The following is a 26029-nucleotide window of genomic DNA, read 5'->3' on the forward strand; positions in this document are numbered from 1 at the left end:
CGCATGCACATAGGAGACTGTCCCTTCGTTTATGTTTGATCATTATGGCCGTTTTCTTGCTAGAGTTAAAAGGGGAGGGTGGGGTTGATCCCATTAGAAAGTCTCCTATGCTATAACATAAGAGTTAAAGCACTCGTTTTGCAAGAATAGTTCATTTTTTTATTCATTTATTACATGGGCACAGGCACTTAACTTTTTGGAGGCCCGTGGATATCCCGTAAGCTCGTAAACCGGTTAAGTACAGACCTTTGATCTATGTAGGTGATCCATGCTCGGAGCAATTTTGCAAACAATATGTGAGATTCGAAAGAACGGCTCTGGCTCGTAAGTTGGAAATTTCACAATACTCCAAATTGACCTGCGCTCTTAAGAGTTCGAGAGTAATTGATCATTTATCATCATTTTGCGCACAGATGTATTAGCCTCTTGTATACTATAGTTTATAATTTATATGTATCTTTCTTGCATAACTATATTTGTTTGCAATTCCATGCGTTATAACTTTTCTGCACGCATGATGCATGTTCGAAAATGAAAGTACAGCTATGAAATTTCAAGATAAAAGGGAACTTTTGTGACGTAGTTTCTATAGAATTAAAACTATTGTACTTTGGGTTGGCTGAAAAAGTTCTTCCGATGTGGGATGGATAAGACGGCCATGAATTGTTTAATTCGTCGAAAGAATACATGTATAATTATAAAGTATAAACGACGGGCGTAACAATTAACATATAGTTTTGTGGTATGAGGTGCATGCAACTTTTCAGAGTGTCCGATTAATGTCATTGAATTATAATAGTATTCACTTTAGGGCGCGTTTATTTTCGAGAAAAATTATTTTCTTTAAAATGGTCGCTTGCATATCTTACAAAACTTAATGAATAAAAAATATTTTTATTATTTATCAAAATATTTTGACATAAATTGTTATCGATCGATGGTGAAAACAAACGGCCCTTAGTTTGATAATCATCCGAAAATATCATTTTAGCCGGAACTTAAGTTCCCAATCGTATTTCTCCAAGGATGAAAATCATCGACCTTTTTTTTTTGGTCAAGAAAAATCATCTGCCCTCTTTTTTTTTTTTTGACCATTTCCTCCTTCATTTAAAAACCACTCGCTCAGCTCCAAAGCCCGATGCTCGCGCGCGGGAGAAATCCCCACCGACGACCCGAACCCGAAGCGACCGACGCGCCGCACGGTCCGCTCGACACGTGTCGCCACGTCCGCACGCGCAGCTCCGCCCCCCCCCCCCCCCCTCGCCACGTCGCCCCTCGTCGCGCCACGTTTCCGAGAGCCTCGCTTTTAACGGCTCTCTTCGCCCACCCTGCGTTTCCCTCTCCTCCTCCTCCTTTTTGTCTTCTTCTTCTTCCTCCTTCCTTCCTTCCTTCATTTCACGCGCAGAGAAAAACACGCGCACTCGCCATTCGCGCACGCTCGAACCGGAGCGCTTCCTCATCCTTTCTTTACTCACCCGTCATCCATCCTCGGGATCGAATCCGCTGCCGCGGGGAGTGCAACTTCGGCGCCGACGACAGGCAAATGGCGAAGAGGATCTTGATTTCGACCGCCGCGGCGCTGCTGCTGGCGGCGGTCGCGCCGGGGCCGTGCTGGTGCTGGGCCGACGACGCCGGGCGGGGCGCTTGGCAGGACGGCACCGACTCCTGGCCCGATTGGGAGTAATTTGACTCTCTCTCTCTCTCTCTCTCTCTCTCTCTCTCTCTCTCTCTCTCTCTCTCTCTCTCTCTCTCTCTCTCTCTCTCTCTCTCTCTGCAATTGAATCGATCGATCGTCCGCGGTTTTGAAATCTGCGTTCGCGTTTGATGATGATCGCCTGGGATGTTATAGATTGCTGTTGTTGCTGAGCCCCGCGCGTGTAGGCTTCTCCGTGCTTTTGGGCGGCGTGCCGTGGTGATGCGTGCGATGCGGTGGAGCGAGATCGCGTTCGAGAGACGTGACCGTTTGCGTCGTGGGGGATAGATTAACGGATAATCACATTAGTCAAACGTTAATCAATCTAAGCACGTGTTTTAAGATTTTACTAAACTTAAAGGAAATAACCACGTTACCTTACCAAAAAAAAAGAAAAAAGAAATAACCACGTTTGTCTTCATCGACCCGAAAAGCACGGCAAAATGTTTCATTGTACCGTTTCGCCTTTCATTGTGTTGTAAATTGCAAAGGTTACCGCGTGTTTCCGTAAACTGTTAAGAGGTTACTATACGCCGTGAACATGATAGATATTCATTGTTTGATGGGTAAGATATGGTAGCAAAATTTGATAGTTTCCATATGAAACAGATAGATCGGGGGCGAATGTATGGATTCGAGCGCAATCTAGTGTTTGATCGAGTGATATAATCGATATAATGGGTATGTAATTTCAACCTCAAATTGAACTGAACGTTAATTCAGGTGGGCGATAATGTTATTATGCTATTATCTATATGAGATGTTCCTTGTAAAAATCTAGTAGTTTAGCTTTCCCAAGTATGCGATCACACGACGTGATAGCTGTACCATAATTTCAAAAATAATCATTCTCCAGAATTGCTGGTCAAGTTCAGTTAGTTGATGGCATGGGATGCTACATTAATTAGCAGCATATAAATGAAGAAATGCCCGGGGTTTTGCATTAGCGTCTCTTGATACATATTGCTTGAAATGTCTGGGTAAATTGGATGGAAGGTGACTTAACTTTTGGGGCCTTTTTCATCGATATCATTTGTTTCATTGCCAGTACACCATCTCCTCGTTCCATTTTTTTATTGGTCATTTTTAATAATTTGATTGTAATCTAAGATTTCAATGTAATGAATCAAAGAAATGGCATTCATGTGAAAAGGTGCAATTAAATGAGATTTTGTGTCTTCAGTATAGTTCAAGATGGACGCTACTTCCATAAATTGCCATCTGAATGGAGACGATACCGCTGTTTTTGCACTATTCCTTCCTCCCTGCAATATAGAGAACTCAGTGCAGCTGCGGTATTGATTATCTTTGGGTAGTTTAGTTATTAGGCTAATAGAGTACATCTATTATGGGAATCAATATGTTTGTTAATCTATTCTACAGTCAAGGGCAAATCTACTAAGACACATTGTCTTAGACTTCTTGCTTTTGCTGGAGAGTTTGCAAGCATTATTCTATTCAAAGACCAGGTCGAGTCTGTGGTCTTGTTTGATAAGTCGCTTGTCAACAAGAGAAACCATTAGGGATTTAATTTTAGTCTGTGGAAACTAATTTTTCTGCTGGAAGTGGACAGATAAAAGTTTTAAATTGTAAAAGACAGCATAGAGCCACATAGATGTTGAAGATTAGGCTTAATTTTTCCCGAAGATGCTGAAAGTTGAAAATAACTTTGATTGTGACAAATATGGGCGGTAAAGTGCGTAGCTTTTCTGCTAGATTTTTAATTTCTAATTTCTCTTGCTTTATGCCCCTATTGTTACCACAAAAAGAAAAGGCTGAGAAAAAGTGGGGAAATTGGAGTTGTGTAATGCTTTATTGCTTGTAAACACTGCACTATTATTGATGATTTCTGTGTTTGGGATGGTAGTTTATGTCCTTAATCTGCGAATATTTGTCAAACAGGTTTGAATGGATTCTAGGGATCACTAAGCTTGAAGCTTACTGCTTTGTCCTCCGGTCCAAATTTTTATGTTAATTTTGTTTGAGCGTGAAACTTGAATTGTGTTGTTGATAGTAGTATGTATCACTTGCTGTTGTTGATAGAAGTATGTACCACTTGCTGACGTGAGAAATTATGTGATAGGGGAGGGCATACAACTAAGCAAGACAAAGCAGAAGATGTAGCTTACAATATCATTGATAGGGCTGGGGATGCCGCTTCAAAGGCCATCAGCACGATGAAATCTGCCGCATCTGGTAATTCATCATGATCTTACACTTTTACAGGTTGTGTAGTTTTTGTTTTCGTTTCTCTTGCACATTTTGTTCTTTTAAGTTCTGTTGGTGTTCATATGGTTGATACAACTTCATAGGAAAGACGACACTGCTGCAAGTTATCGTCTAAGAAAATACTTAGAAGGGTGTGTAAGTATATATAAATCCGTGATTGGTTGGTGAAGCAAGAAATTGTCTCCGATCTACATGACCAAAATTGGACTGTCTCTTCGTTTCATGCAAAGGCATTGTGTAGTCATCAGTCTAATGATACTGGAGTGGATTTCTTTTAATATCTCACAAGTCATATATAGATATATGTATTACCAGGATAAGATAGCTCATGCATCGAAGCCCTAATTGACATAACTGTCTCGTATATTATCCCTTGGTCACTCTTTTATTCATGCAGATGCCTCCAAATATGCTTCTGACAAAGCCGGTGAGGCTGCCAATTTGGCCTACGGAAAAGCTCGTGACGTAGGAAGTTTTGCTTCCGAGAAAGCTGACCAAGGTCTAAGAATGGCATCTGATAGTGTTGGTGATGCCAAAGATTCAATAGCGGAAGCAATGGAGTATGGCAAAGACAAAGCAGCTGGTACTTATGGTGCAACTAAAGACTATCTGCACATGGCTACTGATATGGACTCGGATAGAGCTAACGATACATCTGGAGCTGTGGGCCATGGAAGAGATAGAGCATCTGATCTTTATGGTCAAGCAAAAGACAAACTGAATACGGCCACTGACATGGTTTCAGATAGCGCCGATGATTTCAAAGAAGAAATGCGAGGAGAAATGGGGTATGGCAGAGAGAGAGCTTCTGATCTTTATGGTGAAGCTAAGGAGAAGCTGAACATGGCCACTGGTGTGGCTTCAGATGGGGCTAGGGATGCGAGAGATAGAATGACAGATGCAATGGGGTATGGAAAAGACAAACTAGAGGACGGTTACAACGAGGCAAAGAACATGGCTTCAGACAAGATTGGTAATGCCCAGGAGACTATTGAAAGAGCTGTAGGATATGGAAAGCAGAAAGTAGCGAATGCATATGACGAGGCAAAGCATGGGGTCAACAGGGCATCATACATGGCTTCGGATAAAGCTGGTGATGTGGGGGATCAAGTGGCTGGTGCAATGGGCTACGACAAAGATGAAGCAATCGATGCATATGATGAAGCTTTTAAGAAGGTCGGGGAGTCATATAAAGCAGCCAAGGAGACCATGACACATGAAGCCAAGTCTAATTATGAAGCAGCGAAGGAAAAGGCTTCAGAGGCAGCAGGTAATCTTGGATCAAAGATGAGATCAGACGGCTCGGAGCTGTAAGCCCAATCAACTATTGTGATGTTAGTAACTTTCGGTCATTTCACAGTTTTGATGATTAAACTAACTTGGTAGGACCTTTACCTCACCTTATGGTAAGATCTTGAGCCTCGTATGAAAGGATCTAGTCAAGAGAGTGATGTAGATTTACCGTTTCCTTACCACACTCTGGTTTGCCCTCATCGTCTTAACACAGACGAGAATAATAATACATAGTGATGTAGATTTACCGTTTCATTACCACACTTTGGTTAGCCCTCATTGTCTGTAAAAAGACGAGAATAATAATTCCCGATTATGAATATGTTGTTTGCTGATGATGCTTATCACTGGAGAGAGCCTTCCTGCCCCAGATATTGCAATCTATACTAGTTAATCTGCCCACCGCAGGATTATTGTACAGTTGTCGACAAACTAAATGTGTTTCATTTTACTTCATGAGGTTTAAAGCTCTAAACTTGATGAAATGGCTTCCTCGAGAGCTCTTCAAGTTTTTCTCTTTGTAAGTGCTGCTTGTTGACATTGCTTAGGAAATGATTGTTCCATTTTCTCGGCTGAGGGCATGACATTTTGTACAGCATCTGCTGTTATTTCTTTGGGAGCAATGCATGAAAAACTTTCCGCTTCAACCTTTTTCTTCTTTCTTTTCAGCATGGTTTTGACTCCCAAAACAAGCTTAAAAAAAACTCAGATTCTTTTAGGTGGTATTGCCTGTCTGAGTCTTACGATCTGAGTCTTAGGATCTTAAGAGCTTCCACTCCTTCGACAGCTTCAGTCACTTTCATTCTGTTATCTTCTACGCATCTTTCTATTGATCTTTGAGGTCAGTGTCCTAGGAACCTCACTTTAAATAGATGGTAACGAAACAAATCTCTTCTTCTTTCCAAGTGCTGGAATGAACATCTATTCATTGAGCAAGGAGTAGATCTAAGGGGAAACAGTAGGCAATCAACGTGTGGTGAACTTGTTGCAGTTAGCGACGGAGTTTCTTCTTTCGAAGTACGTTCAATATTGAATCCCGATATTCTTCTTTCGGCTTTGTCTTGAACATTTCTCTCATTGCCACTAGTGCGATTTATCTCCCCGCTTTGTTTTAAGATGCATGTGATGACGACTTCTTTGCCTTTCATTAGATCATCCACCACACTTAGAGGACCACCCTAGCTGAAATTATGGAAAGGACTCACCTAAACTGTAGATTGTACAATTGCATGTGCAAGCTATCCTGGTCCAATCCTTGCCACATTATTATTTGGACACGATAGATCTTGTTTGTGCAAGTAGATTTCCTATGTAAGTCCTCCTGGTTCTGTCTTTTCCTGGTCTCAATAGCATTAACTTATCAGAAATTGAAATACAAAAGGCTGAATGATACATCAATCTCATGGGACCATTTGTCTGAATTTGTCTGAATTTGTCTGACAGAGGCGTAACAGTGTCCCGCATGCATTAAAAGTAGCAAATAGAGGTACACAGAAAGTCTTTCATCACAAGGGACCCTAGTTCTGATTAAAATTTCACCTTCTAAGAAGAATCTTACAAAGTTTCCCTAAGCAGTGCCTGAATAGTGTAAACTGGGAATTTTTATCATGGTTAGATATCGCTATCTTATTTAGTACTTTAGCGACCTGAAGAGAGAGACATCAACTCCTCTTCCTTTATCGTTTGGTCCTTGTAAAAACGATGATGATTGAGAAACTGGGCACCAAAGCAACAGAAATATCATGGAACAAAGAACCTAGGAAGTTAAGCTAGAAATGTTGTACATGAAATTTTTCCAAAACTTTTCATAGTAAGTGTATCTTCATCTTTGTCACGAGGACCCAAAACCTTCCACTCTAGCTATTATCTTTCTGTATAATTCAATGTTCCCCAACATACAAGAGGCCTAAAGTGGGGATGGCAGACAGGTATTACCATGAATTAATAAGCAGCTCTGAGTTGCTGATGATTCAGAAGCATCTAAAAACGGCAAATCATGCCTTCAACAAAGCCTTGGAAACGGGGGAAAATCAGCCAAAATTGACTGCTCCGATCTATCTCCTCTAATTATGGACAGACGGTTTCAACAATTACAATCTTATTCCCCAACAAGAGTTAACTTGATCTTTTTACCTTTGTTGCTTCTTCATGGCTTGTTTGTTGTTGTGCATCCACACCTTGAAAGCTTTCCTCGTCACACTGGCCTCAGCGCAGAATTGGATCACTTCTTGTTCATCTTGCTTCTGAATCCTCCACCCCAACTTCTCGGCGAACTCCATCATCTTGTCTTTCTGTTGCTGCGTGAATTTTGTCCGAAACCTTTTCTTCGACGACGTCAGCTGTGTCGATCGCAGCACAGCATCACTATGTTGAATCATAGTAAGGTCTTCACTTGAAGACTCTTCCGGGATGCCCCCGCCAAAGGCCATCATCACTGGTTGAGTTGGGGCCGCGGTGGAGGTGGCGGCAGCGCTTGTTATGCAATAAGAGAACCTGTGATGCAGATTGATTGGGTTTGGCTGGGGAATTGCATGATGTTGTTGGGGAGGAGGTAAAGCAGCTCTTTGGCCATTGGTTTTGTTGCTGCTATAGTAGTGACTAGGTGTATACTGTGGTTCACCTTCGACCTCCTTCCGATGGAAATTGCGGTGGCACTCGCACGCAGCACATCTGAAATACCCTGGCGTCCCTTCCTCCCCGCTGGGCATGAATTCTCCACAACCGTCGACAACATGGCCGCCCATGCTTGCCGCATGGTTCCTAAGGCATTCTCTATATCGGATGGTGGAGGCGAAGATAATAGCTGTCGCCGGCTGCGGCTGCGGCGTGGGGGATCGTGTGTGTTGCCCTTGCGGTGGCGATGGCGGTTCCGTGTGTGGTTTGATGCTGACCGAAGTGCCGCCGGTAGCTACCGCAATTGGAGATGGAGAAGCAACTGCAAATGGATCTTGGTCGGCTTCTTGATATTCTCTTCTAGGCTTGTTTGTTGATTGGTGTGGATTTGGTGGGTGGTGGTTCTGAGGATACAGATGATTGTGATGATTTAGGGTTTGATCTCTTCTAACACCAGATACTGTGTTTGCAGGAGAGAATTTGGAGGAAGAATCTTTATGTGGAGGGTTGTACCCCAAAGAACTTGGCATCTCTCTTTCCTGTTCTTGGCCTCCCAGTTCCATCAATCTTTGCCCAGGCCTGGTGATAAATAGTCTTGATCTTCGAATCTCCTACGTGTTTATTTAATGGGAATTATCATGTCAAAACAAACTAGAGGTCATCGTCTTCTTCTCCTCCTCCATCATGATTTTTCGCTTAAATCGTGGAGTCTCCTGTGCTGGTCTCCACCCTCATTCATCCTCCATCTAATCAGGGAAGCATATCTTAATCGAAGGCCTAATCCCCTAGCTGACCCCCCCAGGTAATACTTATTCTCACAAGCTTCTTTTTTCCCATGCTGATTTTGACATTGTGTGTGGTGCTGATCCCACCAACCAACCCACTTCACTGTTCTGAAAACCCTTCTCTCTCCCCTAGTTGGACTCCAAAGTCTTGCAACCAAAGTAGAAGAAGGAAGGAACACACACCCAAAACTGCAACTCAAACTCCTCCTTTTTCCCCTAAAGGAAAGGCAAGTATTTGAAACTTGAGAGTGAAAACTGCGAGATTAGGAGATTAAAGCACAAGAGGGTCCCCCAGTAGTAGTAGTATACGACTTACCTGAGTGTATTGGACACTGTAGATTTGGGGAATTGAAGGAAACAGCTGATTCAGGAGCCTTGCTAAATCCTAAAAGTCCGAGAGAATCCAGAGATAGAGAGGGAGAGGGAGAGGGAGAGAGTTAGTTTAAGGGAAGGGAATTGTGTTTCCTAGTGGCCATCCGGGCCATAAAGAAGCAGGAGAGAGAGGAACAGGTGGGTGGGGATCGTACGAAAGAGAGAGATAATGCGGTGACAGTGCGGAGTGGCATTTGCAGAACAACCGACAAGGTCATGTTCTTCCTCTCCCACGGCCTGCACACGGGTCCATCCCCCTCTTTATTCCTTCATTTCTTTTCCCTCTTCCTTCCTGCAAACCTCAAAAGGGTTCTGTGACTGAGATGAAGAGAAGAGGGAGAGGGCTCTGTTGGCCCTATCTTGATGTTGCTGGAGCTCAAGATCTGTCAAGAACAAAGTGCCTTTGAGCACGAGGAAGATGAGAAGCAAACCACCAATTAGAAGAGCTCTCAACCAGAGGGCTCAAGCTTAAGATGATCAGCTCCCTCTGTCCTTCTCTCTTCTCTCTCTCTGGGTGGTAAAGGCATGGGGGCATTAAAGTGAAAAAAAGTGCTGGTCCACAGGACAGCACTCGGTCCTATCAGTGCATGTCAGATTCTCTCTCTCTCTCTCTCTCTCTCCAGAGAATGGTAATGGAAATTTCTAAGCCACTGGTTGCACCACATAATTAGACTTTTCTTACAAACTTTCTACATTTGACTACAGCAACATACTCTTTAGTCTCCTTTTGATGCTACTTGCTGCAGTTGCGCTGTAGTCGCACAACGATGTGTTTTATCCCCTGACTTTGGTTGTTCTTAGATTACAGCATCTTGAAGTAATCTAAGACTGTAATCTAAGAATCGGCGTTTCACCTCCGCATAGGACCGGTACTTGTAACTTTCAAGTTTCAATTAACAAGATCAAGTCAATCGCAACATTTCATACAGTAGTCGCCATTTTTTTCCTATCATTCGGTCCATCGACTGTGTTGCACCAGTGATCGCCATTGGCACCATGCTCAAGTTCAACACAGCACATGCGGCAGAAGTTAGTGAACATGTTTCAGAATAGTGGCTGAAGTTACATGTCATTGAGAAGTAAATCATCCATTCTTTGTATGCTCTATCTTTCCATAAAGAGCTTGTCGTGTTATTTTATTCCACCTAATGACTTTCTTGTCGCTCGGATGTCGAGATCAATCGTTTCTTCATCGAGACAGGCTTCGCAGATTTGTGCCACTTGCCTGCATCCCGAGCTCTCTCACATGATAAATGCGGAAACTAAGAGGTTCGGAGACATATGTGGTACTTAGTTAATTATTGGAAACTTTAGCTCAAGGCCCGATCTTTTCACATTATAAAAATCACAAAAGAATACATAAACTTTGGCTACTTGATGCATTCCAAGGAAATTGTGTTTTCTTTATATTATCCCCCCTCTATTAGTCTAAGGGGTCCAATTTCCGAGTAATTTTTAATCGTTGAGCTGAAGGAACATTAAAGATGCATTGATTAATTTTTTTTCTTTTAAAAAGGACAAAAGATCTTGTGTCTAATTTTGAGAGGTGATCGGGACTAGGGGGTACGTGGCAAAAGCCCATCCAAGTTTATCCGATCCCCCCTCGATCTTGTATTATTAATGTTGGTAATTATCATTTTTAATAATATTTTGTTTTTTGGGGGGGACGGGGTGAGATGTCGTCAAACCCGTGGTCTTTGACTATCCTCATCTTAGCAAACGTTTGAGGAGCAAGGGTTTGTTAGGTACTGCTACATGGAGGAACGTTGGCGGCGACTTTTTGTGTCGATTGGAATTCTAGGGTTTCGTGGGGTTCGGTTGTCATTAGTAGAGAAATTGACCGTTACAGCAAGGAGACCTCCCCTTCGCTTCCCTTCTCTCTATGATCTGACCATCATCTGAGTTGCCACGCCGTGACGTTTAACCAGCTTGTTTATGGACTCGTATCTTGACGATCGATCGCCAAGCGCCGGTCGTCGTATTTGTATCCTGTCTCTTGACTATCAAGATAATCTCTCTCTCCATCACAAAAAAAAATTGTCTTTGTCAACCCTAGAGAGAAAGAGAGAGAGAGAGAGAGAGCCCTTCAGTCGAGCTTTGCAATCAAGTATTTCTCTAAAAGCTTCATGGGACCTGGAAAAATTTAAACTCGGAATCTCCTATTTTGATATCATGTGAGATTTTGTGCAATCACCACCAACCATCCTAAAAGCTCAAGACGTCAGATGAAAACTTGGTTTAATATTTAAATATTCTATCACACATAGTCAATTCACGATAGTGTACACATATGATGGAGAGACGGTACATAAGTTGCTATTGGGCAAGAAGAAGGGCCAATGATGACGAGGGAGAGACGGAGAAAAAAGAAAGGAACTGTATGTTTCCCTACTCGGTAAGTTAGCACATAACGTGTTTTGATTGAAATACTATTTAAAGTTTAGTAAGTGTGTTTTTTTTTATCAAAAAAGTTTAGTAAGTTCAGGTCTCCTAATTTTTCCCTGTTTGAGGATACAAATAATGCGAATGATCGAATTAGTGGGAATGGAGTGAAGTGGGGCGGATTGTCCTTGGCAAGAGAGATATAAACTAAAGTTCTTGTTAATATGTATCCTCAATGTATTAAGGTAATAGAAAGATCTTAAAAGCACTAATTATTAATAATCCATTGAAAATTGGATTGCAGCGTGCTTTTATTTCATTGAAGTTGTAATTGCTAATATTTTTTAGGGATAAGTACAATTAAAGTCCTAAAACTTGTCATGAAAGTGCAATTGAGTTCTAAAATTTTCAAAAAGAGAAATTAAGACTTGTTACGAAAATGCAATCGAATCCTAAAACTTTCAAAAAGTGAAATCAAGTTCTAAAACTTTCAAAAAGTGCAATCAACTGAAGAATTTAATCGCATTTTCATGATAAATTTTAGGACTCGATTATATTTTTTAAAAATTTAAAAATTTAATTATATTTTTGTGATAAATTTTAGAACTTTAATGTATTTATTCTTCCTCTTCAGTATAATGACCATGATTATTCGGGATGGGAATAGTCTCCTATTTTTCAGGAGAGCCAATGGGAACGAATTGCAAGGGGGACTCCTACCGCCCTACGCTCTTTAGGTCCGCGTAGCACGACGGCAGCCTACCTACAAAAGAGTCCAAAACGTCAACTCTGACAGAACAAGCTGGTGTTTTGACCTCTTGGTCTTTTTCTTTTTCCTTTTTATTTTTTTGGTCGAATTTTTTATTTTGTGGTTAAAAGCCTAAAAGGTAAATAAAATGACACACTCTACGATTTCGGGAATAAAAATAAAAAGAAATTTGGAATCGGTATATATTTGAATTGATGTTCGTACTTTTCATATATTGAATGTAAAAAAAATCAATGAATTGGTAACTTGTTAGTAGTTTACTGATTCCCATAATAATAAACCACGGTTAATCATCTATTGAAAATTTCCAATTTTTTTCCAATAAGTTATGAACTGTTAATTGTGCAACTCAGTAATGTTCTAATTCATCGACTTTTATAAGTAATTGCCAGTCTTAAAGTGAGCTTTTAGAAAAAAAAAATATTGTTGGATTAAATTATTGACTAATTTGAGATTACCACCTCTTATTTGATCTTGTTATCGATACGTATTGTTTGTTTGAAAATGACCAATATTTATTTGCGTAGCTTACTATTTCAAATTTACCTATTATGGTGCAGAATTACCGATCTTAATTGAGTTATTCACCAAGATGCCTCGAATTGAGTTTTCAATATAACTCTTACTCAATTCACTTACTAAGTTACCATCGCTTATAAGCAATTACCAACACTTTTCCAATAAGAGTACCAACTTTTGGTGCTTCCATTTAAAAACAAACTATCAACTTTTATACGAAAATCACTCACCTTAATTTGAGTTATTTCTCAATTTTTGTACCGATAAATATATCAACTAACTTTAAAATATCAACTTTTTCTGAAACTTACGACATCTATTTGGTCACTTCAAAATTACTAACATCTACTAGAATTTGGAAAATTTACCAATCTTTTGATGAATTTACCATCTTTCAAATTTACCAACTCTTTTGATGGATTTACCATCTTTTATTTGATTAGATAAATTGTCTTTGTGTTGAGTTATCAATTAATTTCAAATTACCTACTTTTATTCGACTCACTTAACAATGTTTGATTATTTCAAAATTACCAACTTTTGTCATAATTTATCACCTTTTATTTGCAAGGTGTACCAACAATGCAAATTTATTGATTTCAATTCAAGATTACAAACCTTAATTTGATTTACTTACAACCTGTTGCAATAATTTTTCAAACAACTTATGTCAAATATCTTAGCGATAAGTGCATTGGAAGTCTTATAACCTGATACGAAAATGTAATTGAGTTCTAAAAATTTTAAAAAATACCACCTAGTTTTAAAATTTGTCAAATTGATTCAATCAAGTCCACTGTTGAAGTTTCGGAACAACATGTTCCGGCTTGGCTGTGAGTTTAGCCAGCCCAATCACTTGTGCCTCTCGTGGCCACCTTCGATTCCTCCGTTAGTTGCCACCAATGGGTTGACATAGTCTGCCGGAGCATTGTTAAACACGACTTGCCCTCTTTTTTTATTTATTTTAACTTTTGGCTTTTTTATATTTTAATTCTTATTTTTTTCTTTAATTCTCTTTCTCTTTGTTTGTCTTTTTTCTTTAATCTTTTTAAATTTTTTCATGACACGGCACCATTGATCTTAAGAAAGTAAAAAAAATAATTATATTAGCATTTTTTGTAATTCAAATTGGAAGAAGATAACGGGGGGACTTATTTGCACCAATTGGGCATATTTTGGAATTTGATTGTACTTTTTAAAATTTTAGGTTTCAATTACACTTCTGTGATAAGTTTTTGGTCTTTTATTGCACTTGTCCTTAAAAATTATTTGCTTAGTTTACCATCATCTATTTGGTCTTTTTGGAATTATGACTTTTTGTCATAACTTGTTTGCAAAAGCACCAATTATCAACTCTTATTTAGATAACTTAATACTGTTTATTTGGTTCTTTCAAATTATCAATTTTTGTCACAATTTATTCTAATTTACAAAACATAGCAACTTTTTATATTTGCCAATACTTTTATAAAAGGATTTGGATCCTTTAGAGTTAGGTATCTTAAATTGACTCAATAGCCCTTAGTTTTTGAGAAATTTAGCCAAGATATCCAAGACCGAAAAGATAATCACAAGATATCTCTCTTTCGCTCGCTCGCCCCTTAGCCCCTACAACCACTCATGCCGAGCTTTGTTGTCATCGCATTCCAGTTATCGGTACGACCCCAACCCCATCTCCGTCGCTGAATTGTCGTGTTGCAAGTCCTCTCTTTCACACACACAACAACAACAAAAAACAAAGTAGGCCGCGATGTCATAATCTTAGTAGCATCACGAGAAGGTGGCCAAATCTTTGCCCACCCCAAATTTGGCTCAAGGGGGGACGTAAGATGTGGTCAATCCATAACAAATTGAAAAATCTCATTAATCTTAAAGTAACTATATATCGGTTGAAAAGTTATCAAATCACAGTATCAACTCAGTTAGCTTCGTTTTGAGGTTAAATAAACAACAGGCTTCAAAACTCAAGATTTTCGTAATCTCATTTTGATTTGTCTCAGATTCCTAATTCAGAACGAGGTCCATCCGCTCAAGAGCGGGCGAAGAACCTCACTAGGTAGGTCAATTCCGATTGATCCCAAACTCGAACCGACTTAAACAATCGGTTCCTGTATTCAAATGCTTATCATGTTCCCGTTCTTTCATCTGTTCCATTTTTCGCTTGGACGAATGGTCCATTGATGGTGCGGATCAAATTCATCTCGACTGTCAATTAAATGGATATTAATAATCGAGACTGATATTGATCTGCGTCCTTTATAGGTCATCCAAAACCTTCTCTTTCGGTTATCCTTTCCATTCATCTGGTCATCCTCGACGCGACGTAAAGCTCCCACTCTTGGTCGTGGTTAACACACTGCAACTCCTATGGCTCTAAGCAAAAGCAGAAAAAGGGGCGGGAGATAAAACGCAGGAACCGATGTTGATTATAACAGCTCAAAAGGGTCATTAGCGTACAAAGCTTGGAGATTAGAGAGAGTCACATCAGGATCAGGCCCATGACCAAAACCCAAAAACCAAAAGTCCAAAAGCAGAGATAGAGATAGAGAGAGAGAGAGAGAGAGAGAGAGAGAGAGAGAGAGAGAGAGAGACTCGTGTTAAGGAACATGGCACAACGTACGAGCGAAGCGAAGCTCGTGTGCGTGCGTGGGTGCGAGCTTTTTTGTTTTGGTCCCGGATGGAAAGGAAGACAAAGGCAGGCGTATCTAATCTTGGATCATCTCATGGAAAAGCCAGTCACATCATCTTGCGCACGCGCGACTTCCCTCTCCCTCTCTCTCCTCTTCTTTCTTTCTTTCTAGGGTTTTATAATGGAACTGGGAATCTCTTAACAAAATTTTTAACGTCGTCGTCATGGAAAGGCCACCGCTCGATGTTGCGGCAGCGCAGGATTTGCGAAATCATCCCAAATATATTCTCGCTTATCATCCAAATCATCATTGTGATTTACTTTGTTTAATGGGACCTGCCTCGACTAGATGGGGGATGATTGGGGGATTGAAAAAGGTTTTGCCCGCAATCATCGAGAGCGGGGCAGAATTCTATTGTTCCGTGGGCTAAACGGTTCGAACTATTTCGAACATTGGCGGATTGTGAATTATGTTGGGAAGTTCGAGTACCGTGAAATGTGATCGGCAGATTCATTGTCCTAGTAACTCATAGGTAAGTTATGAACATCTCTTTTAAATTATTGTGATAAGTTCACTGAAAGTTATAAAATTTGTTATAGAAATGTAATTGAGTTCCAAAACTTTCAAAAAGTGTAATCAAGTTCTAAAATTTGTCACAAAAGTACAATTGAGTCATAAAACTTTCAAAAAGTGTAATAAGTCCTAAAATTTGTTACGAAAGTGCAATCGAGTCTCAAAATTTTCAAAAAGTATAATCAACGGAAGGACTCGATTTGATCAAATTTGACAAGTTTTAGGATTCGATTACAGTTTTTGAAAATTTAAGGACTCAATTGTCTTTTTGTGACAAGTTTTAGGAATCAATTGCACTTTCGTGATAAGTTTTAAAACTTATAATGCATTTATCCTTAAATTATCAATATGTGTTTGACTGGTTTGCAATTACCAACTGTTTCAATTTCTATTTTGAATTACCAACACTTGTGATTGGATTGCAATTGCCAGCCGTTGATTGTTACCGACATTTCAGAGTTACCAACCTTCATATGAATTTACCAACCTTAGTTCAAGTGATTCACCAATTGTTTTTTTTTTTCGTTAACAAGTTATCAGCTAATTTTAAATTATAAACTCTTATTTAGATAACTTGCTAGCATATCTTAAAGTCGTTTTCAAATTTTCAATCTTTTCAATAACTTACCAACTTTCTAGTAACTTGCTTACTTTTACTAGATAATTACCAAATCAGTTATAAACTTATTGTTCGGAGACCAATTCAATCTTAAAATTTTCGATTTGCCAATGTAGTCCTAAACCTTTTGCGCGAAATTCTAATGTAATCCTTTCGGCTAGTTACCTCTAGAAATTGCTGATGTGACATCCAGTCATTGTTAGCCGTTCTATGTGACACGCTAACGTGAATAACTTTAGGACTGAACTTGTATTCGTACAAAAGCTTTAAGATTGAATTTGTTATTTCATGGAAGTTACTGACATTAATTTCAAATTACTAACTTTACTTGAGTTAAGTACCAACATTTTTTCGATAAAGTTACCAACTAATTTTAGGTTACCAATGCTTATTTGATTATATATCGTTTCGAAATTACCAACTTCTCATGCAACTTATCAACTTTCATTGGAATTACTAACTTGACTCGAAATATATATCTCAATGAATGTTATCAATTAGTTTTAGGTTCACTTACCAATGTTTGTTTGATTGTTTTCGAACTGGTAACTTTTTCTACTAATCTACCAGCTTATGAATACATAGAATCGATCGAATTAACGTTACATATGTCCCTCAAATAAGAGTTTGTAATCTAAAACTAGTTAATTACTTCATTGGGAAACAAAAAGAGGCACAAATAAAATTGGTAATTTCACACGAAAGTTGCCAATTGGAATATGAAAATTAGATAATTCATTAGAAAAATTGCTGATCTGCAAAAGACTAAACAAATGTCAATTAGTGGCTAAAAAAATTGATATACTGAAATCGATTGGTAACTTCGGTTAAAAGGTTGGTAAGAAACTCAAGTACACTTAACAATTGGATGTAAGAATTGGTAACTTTAATTAAAGTTAGTAATTCAGAAACGACCTAATAATTCGGTAAGTGGCTCAAATAATAGTTGTGACCTAAACTTAGTTGGATAGTTCATCGACAAAAAAGCTAATCTATTACTTAAGTAAAGTTGCTGATTTGATGCGAGAGTCGATAAGTAATTTAATCATAATTGGTAATTTGGAATTGATCAAGTATGTGTCCGTAAGTGGCAAATCAAAAAAGAGTTGATAACTTAAAACTAGTTTCTAATTCAATTAGAGAAACACTGGTAACTTGCTCAAATTAAGCTTGGTAATTAATTCGTGTAAGAGTTGGTAATAAGTTTGATGAGTTGGTAAGCTACGCAAATATAATCTTAGCGATTTAATATGAAAGTTGATAATTTTCCAACAAAATTACAGACAAGCAATTTATGGGTATCTTATTACCAATATATAGAAGACCTACATAATGAATCACTGTCAATGATCTGTTTGATGCAACACAAGAACCAGGATGATCGGAACACATTGCTCCTTCTTTGAAATACGAGTCTCAAAGATCCAAAAAAGTTTCAAATATAAACATGGTATGAAAGAGAAGATCTAGTCTTAAGAATGCCACTTTTTTGGTCGATAAAATGGCTTCAAAATGCAAAATCAAATTTCCCAATCATAATCATTGGCTGGGCTTTGTATGGTAAAAGTCAAATGGGCTTTCAAACGAGTGCAAAGCATAGAGTATATCAGAGCTGGACCAATATAGGCCCATTGGTCCAGCTTTTTAATGTCGATGCAGCAATAATGTATTATCTTTATGAATCCCCATTGCAAGCATTTCGGTTCATGTGGATATATAGTTCCAAGTTTCCTTTTGACGTCTTGATCTCGAGTCCATGATTTTCAGGAATTATCACATCTGAATCGGACTCGTTGAAAAGCTCTCGTCACCCAAGTTTTGGTATAGATATCACACGAATTCGGCGCCAAACGCGCGAAGCTTATGGGCCCATCGTTCTTCAAGCATTCGAAGAGCATGCGGGTGCTTCCGGTCTCGTTCTACTCTCTCATTTCGTCTCTCCAGGAACATTCTCACAAAAATCTTCTCATGCTGTTTTCTTAAAAGTACTGATCAAACTAATGTCATTTTTTTAAACTCGAAGGACGATGCTGAAGATTTCACTACCTTATCTCTCTAGATCTTTCTTGATTAATCTTGACCTTTCGTATTTCAATGACTAGTTAATGTGATTGTTTGTATTTGGTCTTGACCTTTCGTGTTTCGATATTTAGTTAATATCAGATAAATGTATAGTCATTTATGAGTCATATCAAGAGTCATGTATTATGCTATATAAAGGCAAGTCTGGTTGAATTATTTGTAAGGTGAATCAAGTCATAATAAAATAGTTTATTCCTTTCCTCTCCTTGAGTGTTTTTCCTTGAGAGTTACCAATTAAAGTCATTCACTTTCGAGAGTTGCCGACGATAGTTACCGACGATCAAGGCTTTCACTTTGAAGTGTTACGCCTCTGAAGCTCAACAAGTGGTATCAGAGCCCAGGAGCCGATGACCATTGTACGTGAGCAAACGGTTAGGGATCAGAGAACGCCGAAATTCTATCATTGCAAAGACAGAGACTGTGCTTCATTGGTCTAGGACCAAGCTGATTTGGTCTAGTGTCGGGCATTATATCCAAGTTCGATGGCGGATATTTCAAGTTCGATGAACGGGGTCGAGAAGCTCAATAACTCCAATTATAATAATTGGAGTTCCCGCATGCAATTTTACTTGCTGGGACAAGATTTGTGGGGTATCGTTGGCAGGGGCAGCATCACACCACCTACGAACGATGGCGAGTTAAGGAGATGGAACATCAAAGCGGGTAAAGCTCTTTATGCTCTTTTTGTGACTGTTGAAGGTGAATTAATGCAACACATAAAGAGCGCGAGGACTCCAAAGGAGGCATGGGATAACTTGGCATCGCTATTTGCAAGGTCGAATGACGCCAAGTTGCAAAGGTTGGAGAATGAATTGTTGTCGGTGTCACAACAAAATATGACGGTGAGTCAATATTTCTCCAAAATTAAATTTGTTTGTGATGAAATTTCAAAGTTGGATCCTGAGAATGCCATCTCTGAGACAAGGATGAGAAGAATCATCATTCACGGGTTAAGGCCGTAGTACAATGGTATTGTTATGGCCACCCGTGGATGGGCAACTGAGCCAACTCTAACCAAGTTATAGAATATATTGGCCAATCAAGAGGCTTTAGATAGAAAAATGTCTAAAGTCTCGGTTAAGGAAGATGAAAGTGCCATCTTTAGTAATAAAAGAGGGTTTAAGGGTCAAAGGAGAATTGGTGCAGGTAGCAGTGATGGCAAACAGAAGAAAAGTCATGAAGACTGGCAAAAGCGACCAGAAGGGAGTCGCCTTCGGCCAGGGGGAGCTTTTCAAAATCGCAACAAAGATAGCAGTGGAGATAAAAGCAACAGAAGACGTAACTGACGATATTACATCTGCGATAAAGTTGGCCATTTTGCCAGAGATTGTCGAGTCAAAGGAGTTGAAGGAAATGTTGCAGCATCTAAGAAAAATGAGAGCGAAGAGGAGTGGGATTTCCAGGTGTCTATTGCCATGGAGGAACAAGAAGAGCTCACAGGCTCTTTTACCACCAAGTTAAAAGATGCAACAGCTCTCATCACGGTAAGTGATAAATCGATCAATTATGATATTGATTGGATAGTTGATTCAGGTTGTTCAAATCATATGACTGGATATTAAGGCAAGCTAACAAACATGTCCGAGTACAGTGGTGGGCAAATAGTTGTCACTGCGGACAACTCAAGGTTGTCGATTACTCATGTCGGCCAAATGGTGATAACACCCTAATTCAGTTCACATTAGTTTGAGCTGAAAAATGTGTATCATGTGCTAGGGATGAAGAAAAATCTACCGTTTGTGTCTCAATTAACAAACTCGGGAAATTATGTGGTGTTTGGTCCAAAAGACGTTAAGGTGTACTGCAATGTGAAACCCACTGGTATACCAATCATGGAGGGGCATCTACTCGAGTCCATCTATGTGATGTCAACACAGACGGTGTACATAGACAAAACTCGAAAGAGTGATACATTTGATTTGTGGCATGCACGGCTTGGCCATGTAAGCTACCATAGGTTGAAGGTGATGATGATGAAAGACATGCTAAAGGGTCTCCCTCACATGGAAGTTCAAGAAGATGTAGTTTGTGCCTGATGCTAATACGGGAAGGCACATCAGCTTCCATACGAGGAGTCCGCGTTTCGAGCAAATATGCCTCTCAAACTCATCCACTTAGAGGATTATATTAGGAAGAGCATCTTGTGGGACAATGATGTTAAAAGCACCGCACACGCTTAAGGAAATGATAATGCACTATCCGTGCCTAAACTGCCCGAGGGGAAGGCTGTGATCAAGTCAGACACGTTGGCTGACTTAGCGCACCAAACCATGTATAATCACCATCCACAAGAGCAGGAGATGGATTCGCCGTCTCCCACACTGTCGGCGCCGCCGGAACCATCGATGCCGCCTTTACCCTTTTTGTCGGCGGCCACCACAGTACGGCCATCGGCCAGTGATTACTTCGCTGATGGCATCGATCCATACATGGAGTTATATGCACTAAAGAAGGCGTGCGACAACCCGGAGGAAGAACTGGCCCCGATCAGTTCCGGCGGCAGTGGCGAGGGCGGTTTTCGGCCAATCCTTCATCATCTCCAGCCCCTTGGTCTACTGGTCTTTGCAACTGTTGTGACGACTTTAGCAGTTGTTGCTTAACATGTTGGTGTCCGTGCATTACATTTGGGTGAATCGCAGAAATGGTCGATAGGGGGTCAACTTCGTGCGGGGTGAGCAGCACATTGTATGCGCTGATAATGTGCTTGATGGGGTGTCTGTGCTTGTATTCATGCTTCTGCCATTGAGAAGGCAATACTTCTTGCAAGAGAGGTCGTGCAACAATTGCTGCGTCCACTGTTGCAGCGAGGAATGTGCCCTTTGCCAAGAATACAGACGGCCTAAGAGCCTTGGCTTTGATCCTTCCATAGTCAATCCCAAGGGTGTTAGCCAACGGTAGCCACTTGAAGGTGCTCAACTCAGAATTGTTCCAGTTGTATTTGTAACAAAATGGTACTGACAGTGGGGTCCTGAGAAGGATGCTATGAGAGCTTCCAGAAATTTAATATCATGAAGAAACGAGGGCCATGATTATGATGTCTAGCTGATCTTGTGCCTAAGACTGCCCAGCTTGTGCTTCAGGTGGTCATATGGCTATATTTGATGTTAGCCTTAGTCATAGGAGACTCTTCATCCTGTAAGAGGTACTTATGTTGGCTTACTGTCTCTGGATGTCTCCTGGTGCAGCAAACTATAGTTGTGCCGAGCTTCCAAGATATGTGTGCATGACTTTCATCAACTTTTCATCAACAAGACATCTGATTCTATTCTGCTAACCATTTTCAAAATGTTTTTAGCACTATTGACTCAAAGGACACTAAGGCCTTGGAATAGAAGGAATGCATGTGCAAGTTACTTTTCTTCTTTTCATGATATTTTAGTGTGCTTATACATTAACGATATGCTTATATTTGGAACCAATATGACTGGAGTCATTGAGATTAACAAGTATCTGACTTTCATTTTTAAAGTGAAAGATTTGGGTGAAGTGGATACTATCTTGGGTATTAAAGTTAAAAACATAGTGGGGGTTATTCTTTGAGCTAATGTGATTACATTGAAAAAATGTTGAATAAATTTGAACATCTTGGTTTCAAAGAAATGAGTACTCCATTTGATTCCTGATAGAGCGTCTTTGATGTGAGTGCTATAGGGTCTTTAATGTATGCGATGCATTGTATTAGACCTGGTATTGCTTATTCCGTGTGTAAGTTGAGTACATATATTTGTAATCCAAGTATAGAACATTGGAAAACTATTACCCGAATTTTTTGTTATTATAGAGAACTAAAATTTGGGACTATTCTATAATAATTATTCGGTTGTATTAGGAGAATACACCGATACTAATTGGATTACAAGTGTGGGTGATAAATAATCTACTATTAGATGGATTTTCACATTTGATGGCTGTGTTGTTTCTTGGACGAGCAAAAAACAAATGTGTATAACTCACTCAACTATGGAATTTGAATCATTACTTTAGCAGCAACTGCTAAAGTAGCTGAATGGATTAGGAATTTGTTGTTGAATATCAAATTATGACCTAGTCCTATGCCTCATATTTCTATCCATTGTGATAGTTATGCTATTTTGGCAAAAGCTTATAATAGCATTTATAATGATAAGTCTAGACAAATTAGTCTAAGACACGAGTACGTGAGACAATTGATTAAGATGGTACCGTAACAATTGTCTACGTGAGTTCAAGCAATAATCTAGCTGATTCCTTGACAGAGGCTTTACCAAGAGACATGGTAAATATGACCTCACAAGAAACGGGGCTGAAACCCTTTAATTAAAATCACCAGTAATGGTAACCCGATCTTTTTCTAGAACATCACTAGTTATAAGGTTTAATGGGTAAAAACAAGTTACTGAAGTGATTGTATGATACTGACATGAGCCCGGACATGAGAAGTTAGTATCGTCTGTTACGTTTGTAGGTTGAATTAAATTCTTAATGAAGTATGGTTCAAATGTGTTATTAGTAACAGAAACACATGAAAGATACTTCACCTATATGAGCTTAGAAGTGGTGCCGCTTCTTACGAAAGTTGGAGTTGCTTTCTAGAGAGCTCATGAAATAGGTACTAGCATAGGGCCATAATAGTGCTGAGTAATATAGAACTTCTCGCTGAAACAAGAGGTTATTATATGTGTGGTATATCCAATTCTATTATTTAAAAGTACAAGTTTAAAATCGAGCTACTTGTCACTTTGATAGAGTTTTGAGATACTTGCACTAAGTAAAGGTTTAACTCGAAAGAGACCTTTATGTATGTATATTAATCTCACGGAAATTTTGGCTGTATATTTTTAACGTTTTATTTCGATTTTGTTTTACAAACAAAGTGGGGGATTGTTGGTAGTTTATTTGTAAAACAAACAAAGAGGTGCCTTGTCCCACACCGAAAGGATGTGAGTGTGCACGCGGACGAGATTTGGCACTAATCAACGATCATTTTTAATTATTTATTAAATTTCGAATTTATTAATATAAAATAACTGTTTTGTCATATTGAAACAATGTGACTGTTCGCAATAGAGTGGCGGTTATTTTTTAATAATTTAATTTCGAATTTATTATATTTTGCCTAACGGTTATTATGCACTTTTACAACCTTTGGAAGGTTGTGTCTATTCGGACGTAACTTCTTAACCTTTGGAAAGTTGTGTCTGTTCGTACATAACTTCTCCACATTCAAAAGGTTGTGTTTGTTCAACGTATAAATTTTTTCAACGATTTTGTTCATTAAGAACAACAATTTCTCATTTCTTCCAAGAGATGTATAGCCATCTTTTCTAATTGTTTCCCTTGAGAGACCCTGGAGAAATACCGGAATTGCTATATGATATTCTCATTGAGACTTTGTTGTATCTTGGAGGATTTTTGCCAGTAACCATTAACAACATTGTGGGGTAAATAATTCCTTAAAGAAAGTGATATCACGCCTCAAAGTCTGACTTCATTGTTCTTCCCGATTCACGTTGATATTTTCCCAACATCTCTAACGTCCTCCTTCAAACTCAAGGTGACTAAGTCAGCTTGAGTTTGAAATCAAGGCGGCATTTGGCAACTATTTGTGGTGAAACTTCCAAATCTAATTGGTACGAGGGTGACGAATCTTTGGCTCCTCAAAATGACGCGCAAAAGGTTGAGAATCGGAGGGGGAAGTAGCAAGCGGCTAGCTTACAAAACAGTAACTGAGTGAGCGTTCTATATAATTGGCGTTGTAGCATCAAGTGGCCCATATGGCTGGCTTGAAAAATAGTTATTAGGATGCGGTATGTGCGGCTGGCATCGAAAGAAAGCTGCTTTGGTGCAAAAGGTTCGACTAGGTGACGTGGTCAATAAGATTAGTGTGGAACATGACTATTATGGAATTAACTTGATTAAGTACTTCCTCAGATGAGATTTGTGCGCATGAAGTGAACAATGTTGATCGATGATATATTTATTTGGATGGAATGCATGGGGTGCACCCGGTGCGATGTGCACCCGATGCATTAAGGTTTCCTCAAGAACAGTGGCTATGATATTAAGTGAAATTTTGTCTAGAGCTCTTCCACACGTGCTCTCTCTTGCCGACCCTCCTAGCAACAACTCCATCCTCATCACTGGCAGGAACGGAGCAGAGCAGTGAAGTGGGAGAGATAAAGTCAGATGTGGGCCTAAGTGCCCATTATCTTTTCATCGAGAGGGATCCCTGTGAAAAAGGATATGGAAAATAAATGCATAAGTGTGCAGTTCGATTACGAAGTGAAAGGTCCAAACTCTACCACAAATTATGAAGATGGAAAAGGAAACTCACTAGCCAAAAGATGACAGCAATTTTCTTACTTTATTGTAACAAACAAATCAAAAGTAATAATATTCACATAATAAATAATATATGAAGAATTCAGTTGCGAGTGGATATTATTCTCCGACTAAAGAAAAAGATTAATTAGATGTTGTTCCCAAGGAAATGAAACTTAATAAATAAAAAATGCATAATCGAAATTGTTGGTCTTGATTTTAGGTCATCGGAGAGTCCATCTAGAGCAATTTGATTAGTTGCAAAGCCAACATTTCAAGTGTTTTTCATCTTTAAAATTTAACGGATCTTTATAATGACATTAACGATTTCTTCTTAATTAGTGATAATAATTTTCTCTATGTGATTATCTATATTTTGATATTTACTTTATTTTTTCTTTCTTCATATTCAAGAAGAATCACTTAACGGGATTTAGGATTAGAGGATTTAATTAGTTAGGATTTAATTGTGTCATGCTCGCTATAGTGGAAAGAACAGCAGGCCCTCTTCTGATTTTGTCTCTAGCGCTCCGTTTGTTTTGCGGAAATTTTTTTCGAAAAAAAGGTTTTCCGAATTTTCCGGTGTACCAAGAAAAAGATTTTCCGGTCATTCTCTTTAACTGGAAGAAAACTCTTCTAAAATAGAGGAAAATGATTTCTACTTCTTGAAAAACGAAAGTCATTTTCCATGACCGATTTGTCTCTCTTTGTTCTCTTTATCTTCACATCTCAGGCTCCATCTCCATCACCCTTTCGACACTCTCGAGCGCCCCCAATTCTAGCCCTAATCCCATCAGTCCTTTGAAACTGTTGGAAGATCGGACGGGGTGTCGAACTCTAGAATATACAAACCAAAAAGAATTCTTAAAAACATACCCCAAAAGAATAGTATAGTAATCATATATTTGACATCGCAAACTTTAACTTATGCACACTAATATTAAAAAAGGAACACCTATGCATATAAAAGAAAATAGATTAAAAGATTGATGAAGAAAGAAAAATTGTGATCCAAGTTAATAGTTAAATTTAAATTGTTATTGGACGAGAAAGATACAATTTCGAATTTAAATAATATAATAATATACAAGTATTAATCTCATAGTAGACATAATTGAATTGGTCATGGTATTCACCGCCCATGCTGAGGTTCCTAGTGATTGGGTCTGA

At 39.1% G+C, this 26029-nt stretch overlaps 2 protein-coding genes across 3 annotated transcripts; one reads left to right on the top strand and one right to left on the bottom strand.

Annotated features, from left to right (window-relative positions):
• The first annotated feature begins 1384 nt into the window (after nt 1–1384).
• LOC115686061 (late embryogenesis abundant protein At3g53040-like) lies at nt 1385–5559 on the top strand. Its single transcript, XM_056314055.1, has 3 exons — nt 1385–1680; nt 3777–3889; nt 4320–5559. The coding sequence occupies exons 1-3, from the start codon at nt 1544–1546 to the stop codon at nt 5234–5236; spliced, it is 1167 nt and encodes a 388-aa protein (XP_056170030.1). The 5' UTR covers nt 1385–1543; the 3' UTR covers nt 5237–5559.
• Nucleotides 5560–6993: 1434 nt separating this feature from the next.
• LOC115684975 (zinc-finger homeodomain protein 6-like) lies at nt 6994–9648 on the bottom strand. Of its 2 annotated transcripts, XM_056314057.1 has the most exons (3): nt 9141–9648; nt 8930–8998; nt 6994–8829 (listed from the first exon to the last, which is right to left on the bottom strand). In XM_056314057.1, exon 3 carries the CDS (start codon nt 8389–8391, stop codon nt 7345–7347), a length of 1047 nt encoding a protein of 348 aa, XP_056170032.1. In that variant the 5' UTR covers nt 8392–8829; nt 8930–8998; nt 9141–9648; the 3' UTR covers nt 6994–7344. The 2 variants fall into 2 exon arrangements, with proteins under 2 accessions (XP_056170032.1, XP_030465804.1); XM_030609944.2 differs by having other exon boundaries at nt 8930–9648.
• Nucleotides 9649–26029: the final 16381 nt, after the last annotated feature.

Source organism: Syzygium oleosum, unplaced genomic scaffold (genome assembly GCF_021117445.2).
Source record: "Syzygium oleosum isolate NSW1041296 unplaced genomic scaffold, Sole_v2.1 Sole_v2.08, whole genome shotgun sequence".
Classification (NCBI taxonomy): domain Eukaryota; kingdom Viridiplantae; phylum Streptophyta; class Magnoliopsida; order Myrtales; family Myrtaceae; genus Syzygium; species Syzygium oleosum.

Bases quoted from the DNA above. Each gene is read 5' to 3' on its own strand.
- LOC115686061 (XM_056314055.1), top strand. From the start codon at position 1,544: ATGGCGAAGAGGATCTTGATTTCGACCGCCGCGGCGCTGCTGCTGGCG. The intron at 1,681-3,776 runs GTAATTTGACTC...ATTATGTGATAG, and splicing joins GACTCCTGGCCCGATTGGGA to GGGAGGGCATACAACTAAGC. The intron at 3,890-4,319 runs GTAATTCATCAT...TTATTCATGCAG, and splicing joins GATGAAATCTGCCGCATCTG to ATGCCTCCAAATATGCTTCT.
- LOC115684975 (XM_056314057.1), bottom strand. From the start codon at position 8,391: ATGGAACTGGGAGGCCAAGAACAGGAAAGAGAGATGCCAAGTTCTTTG.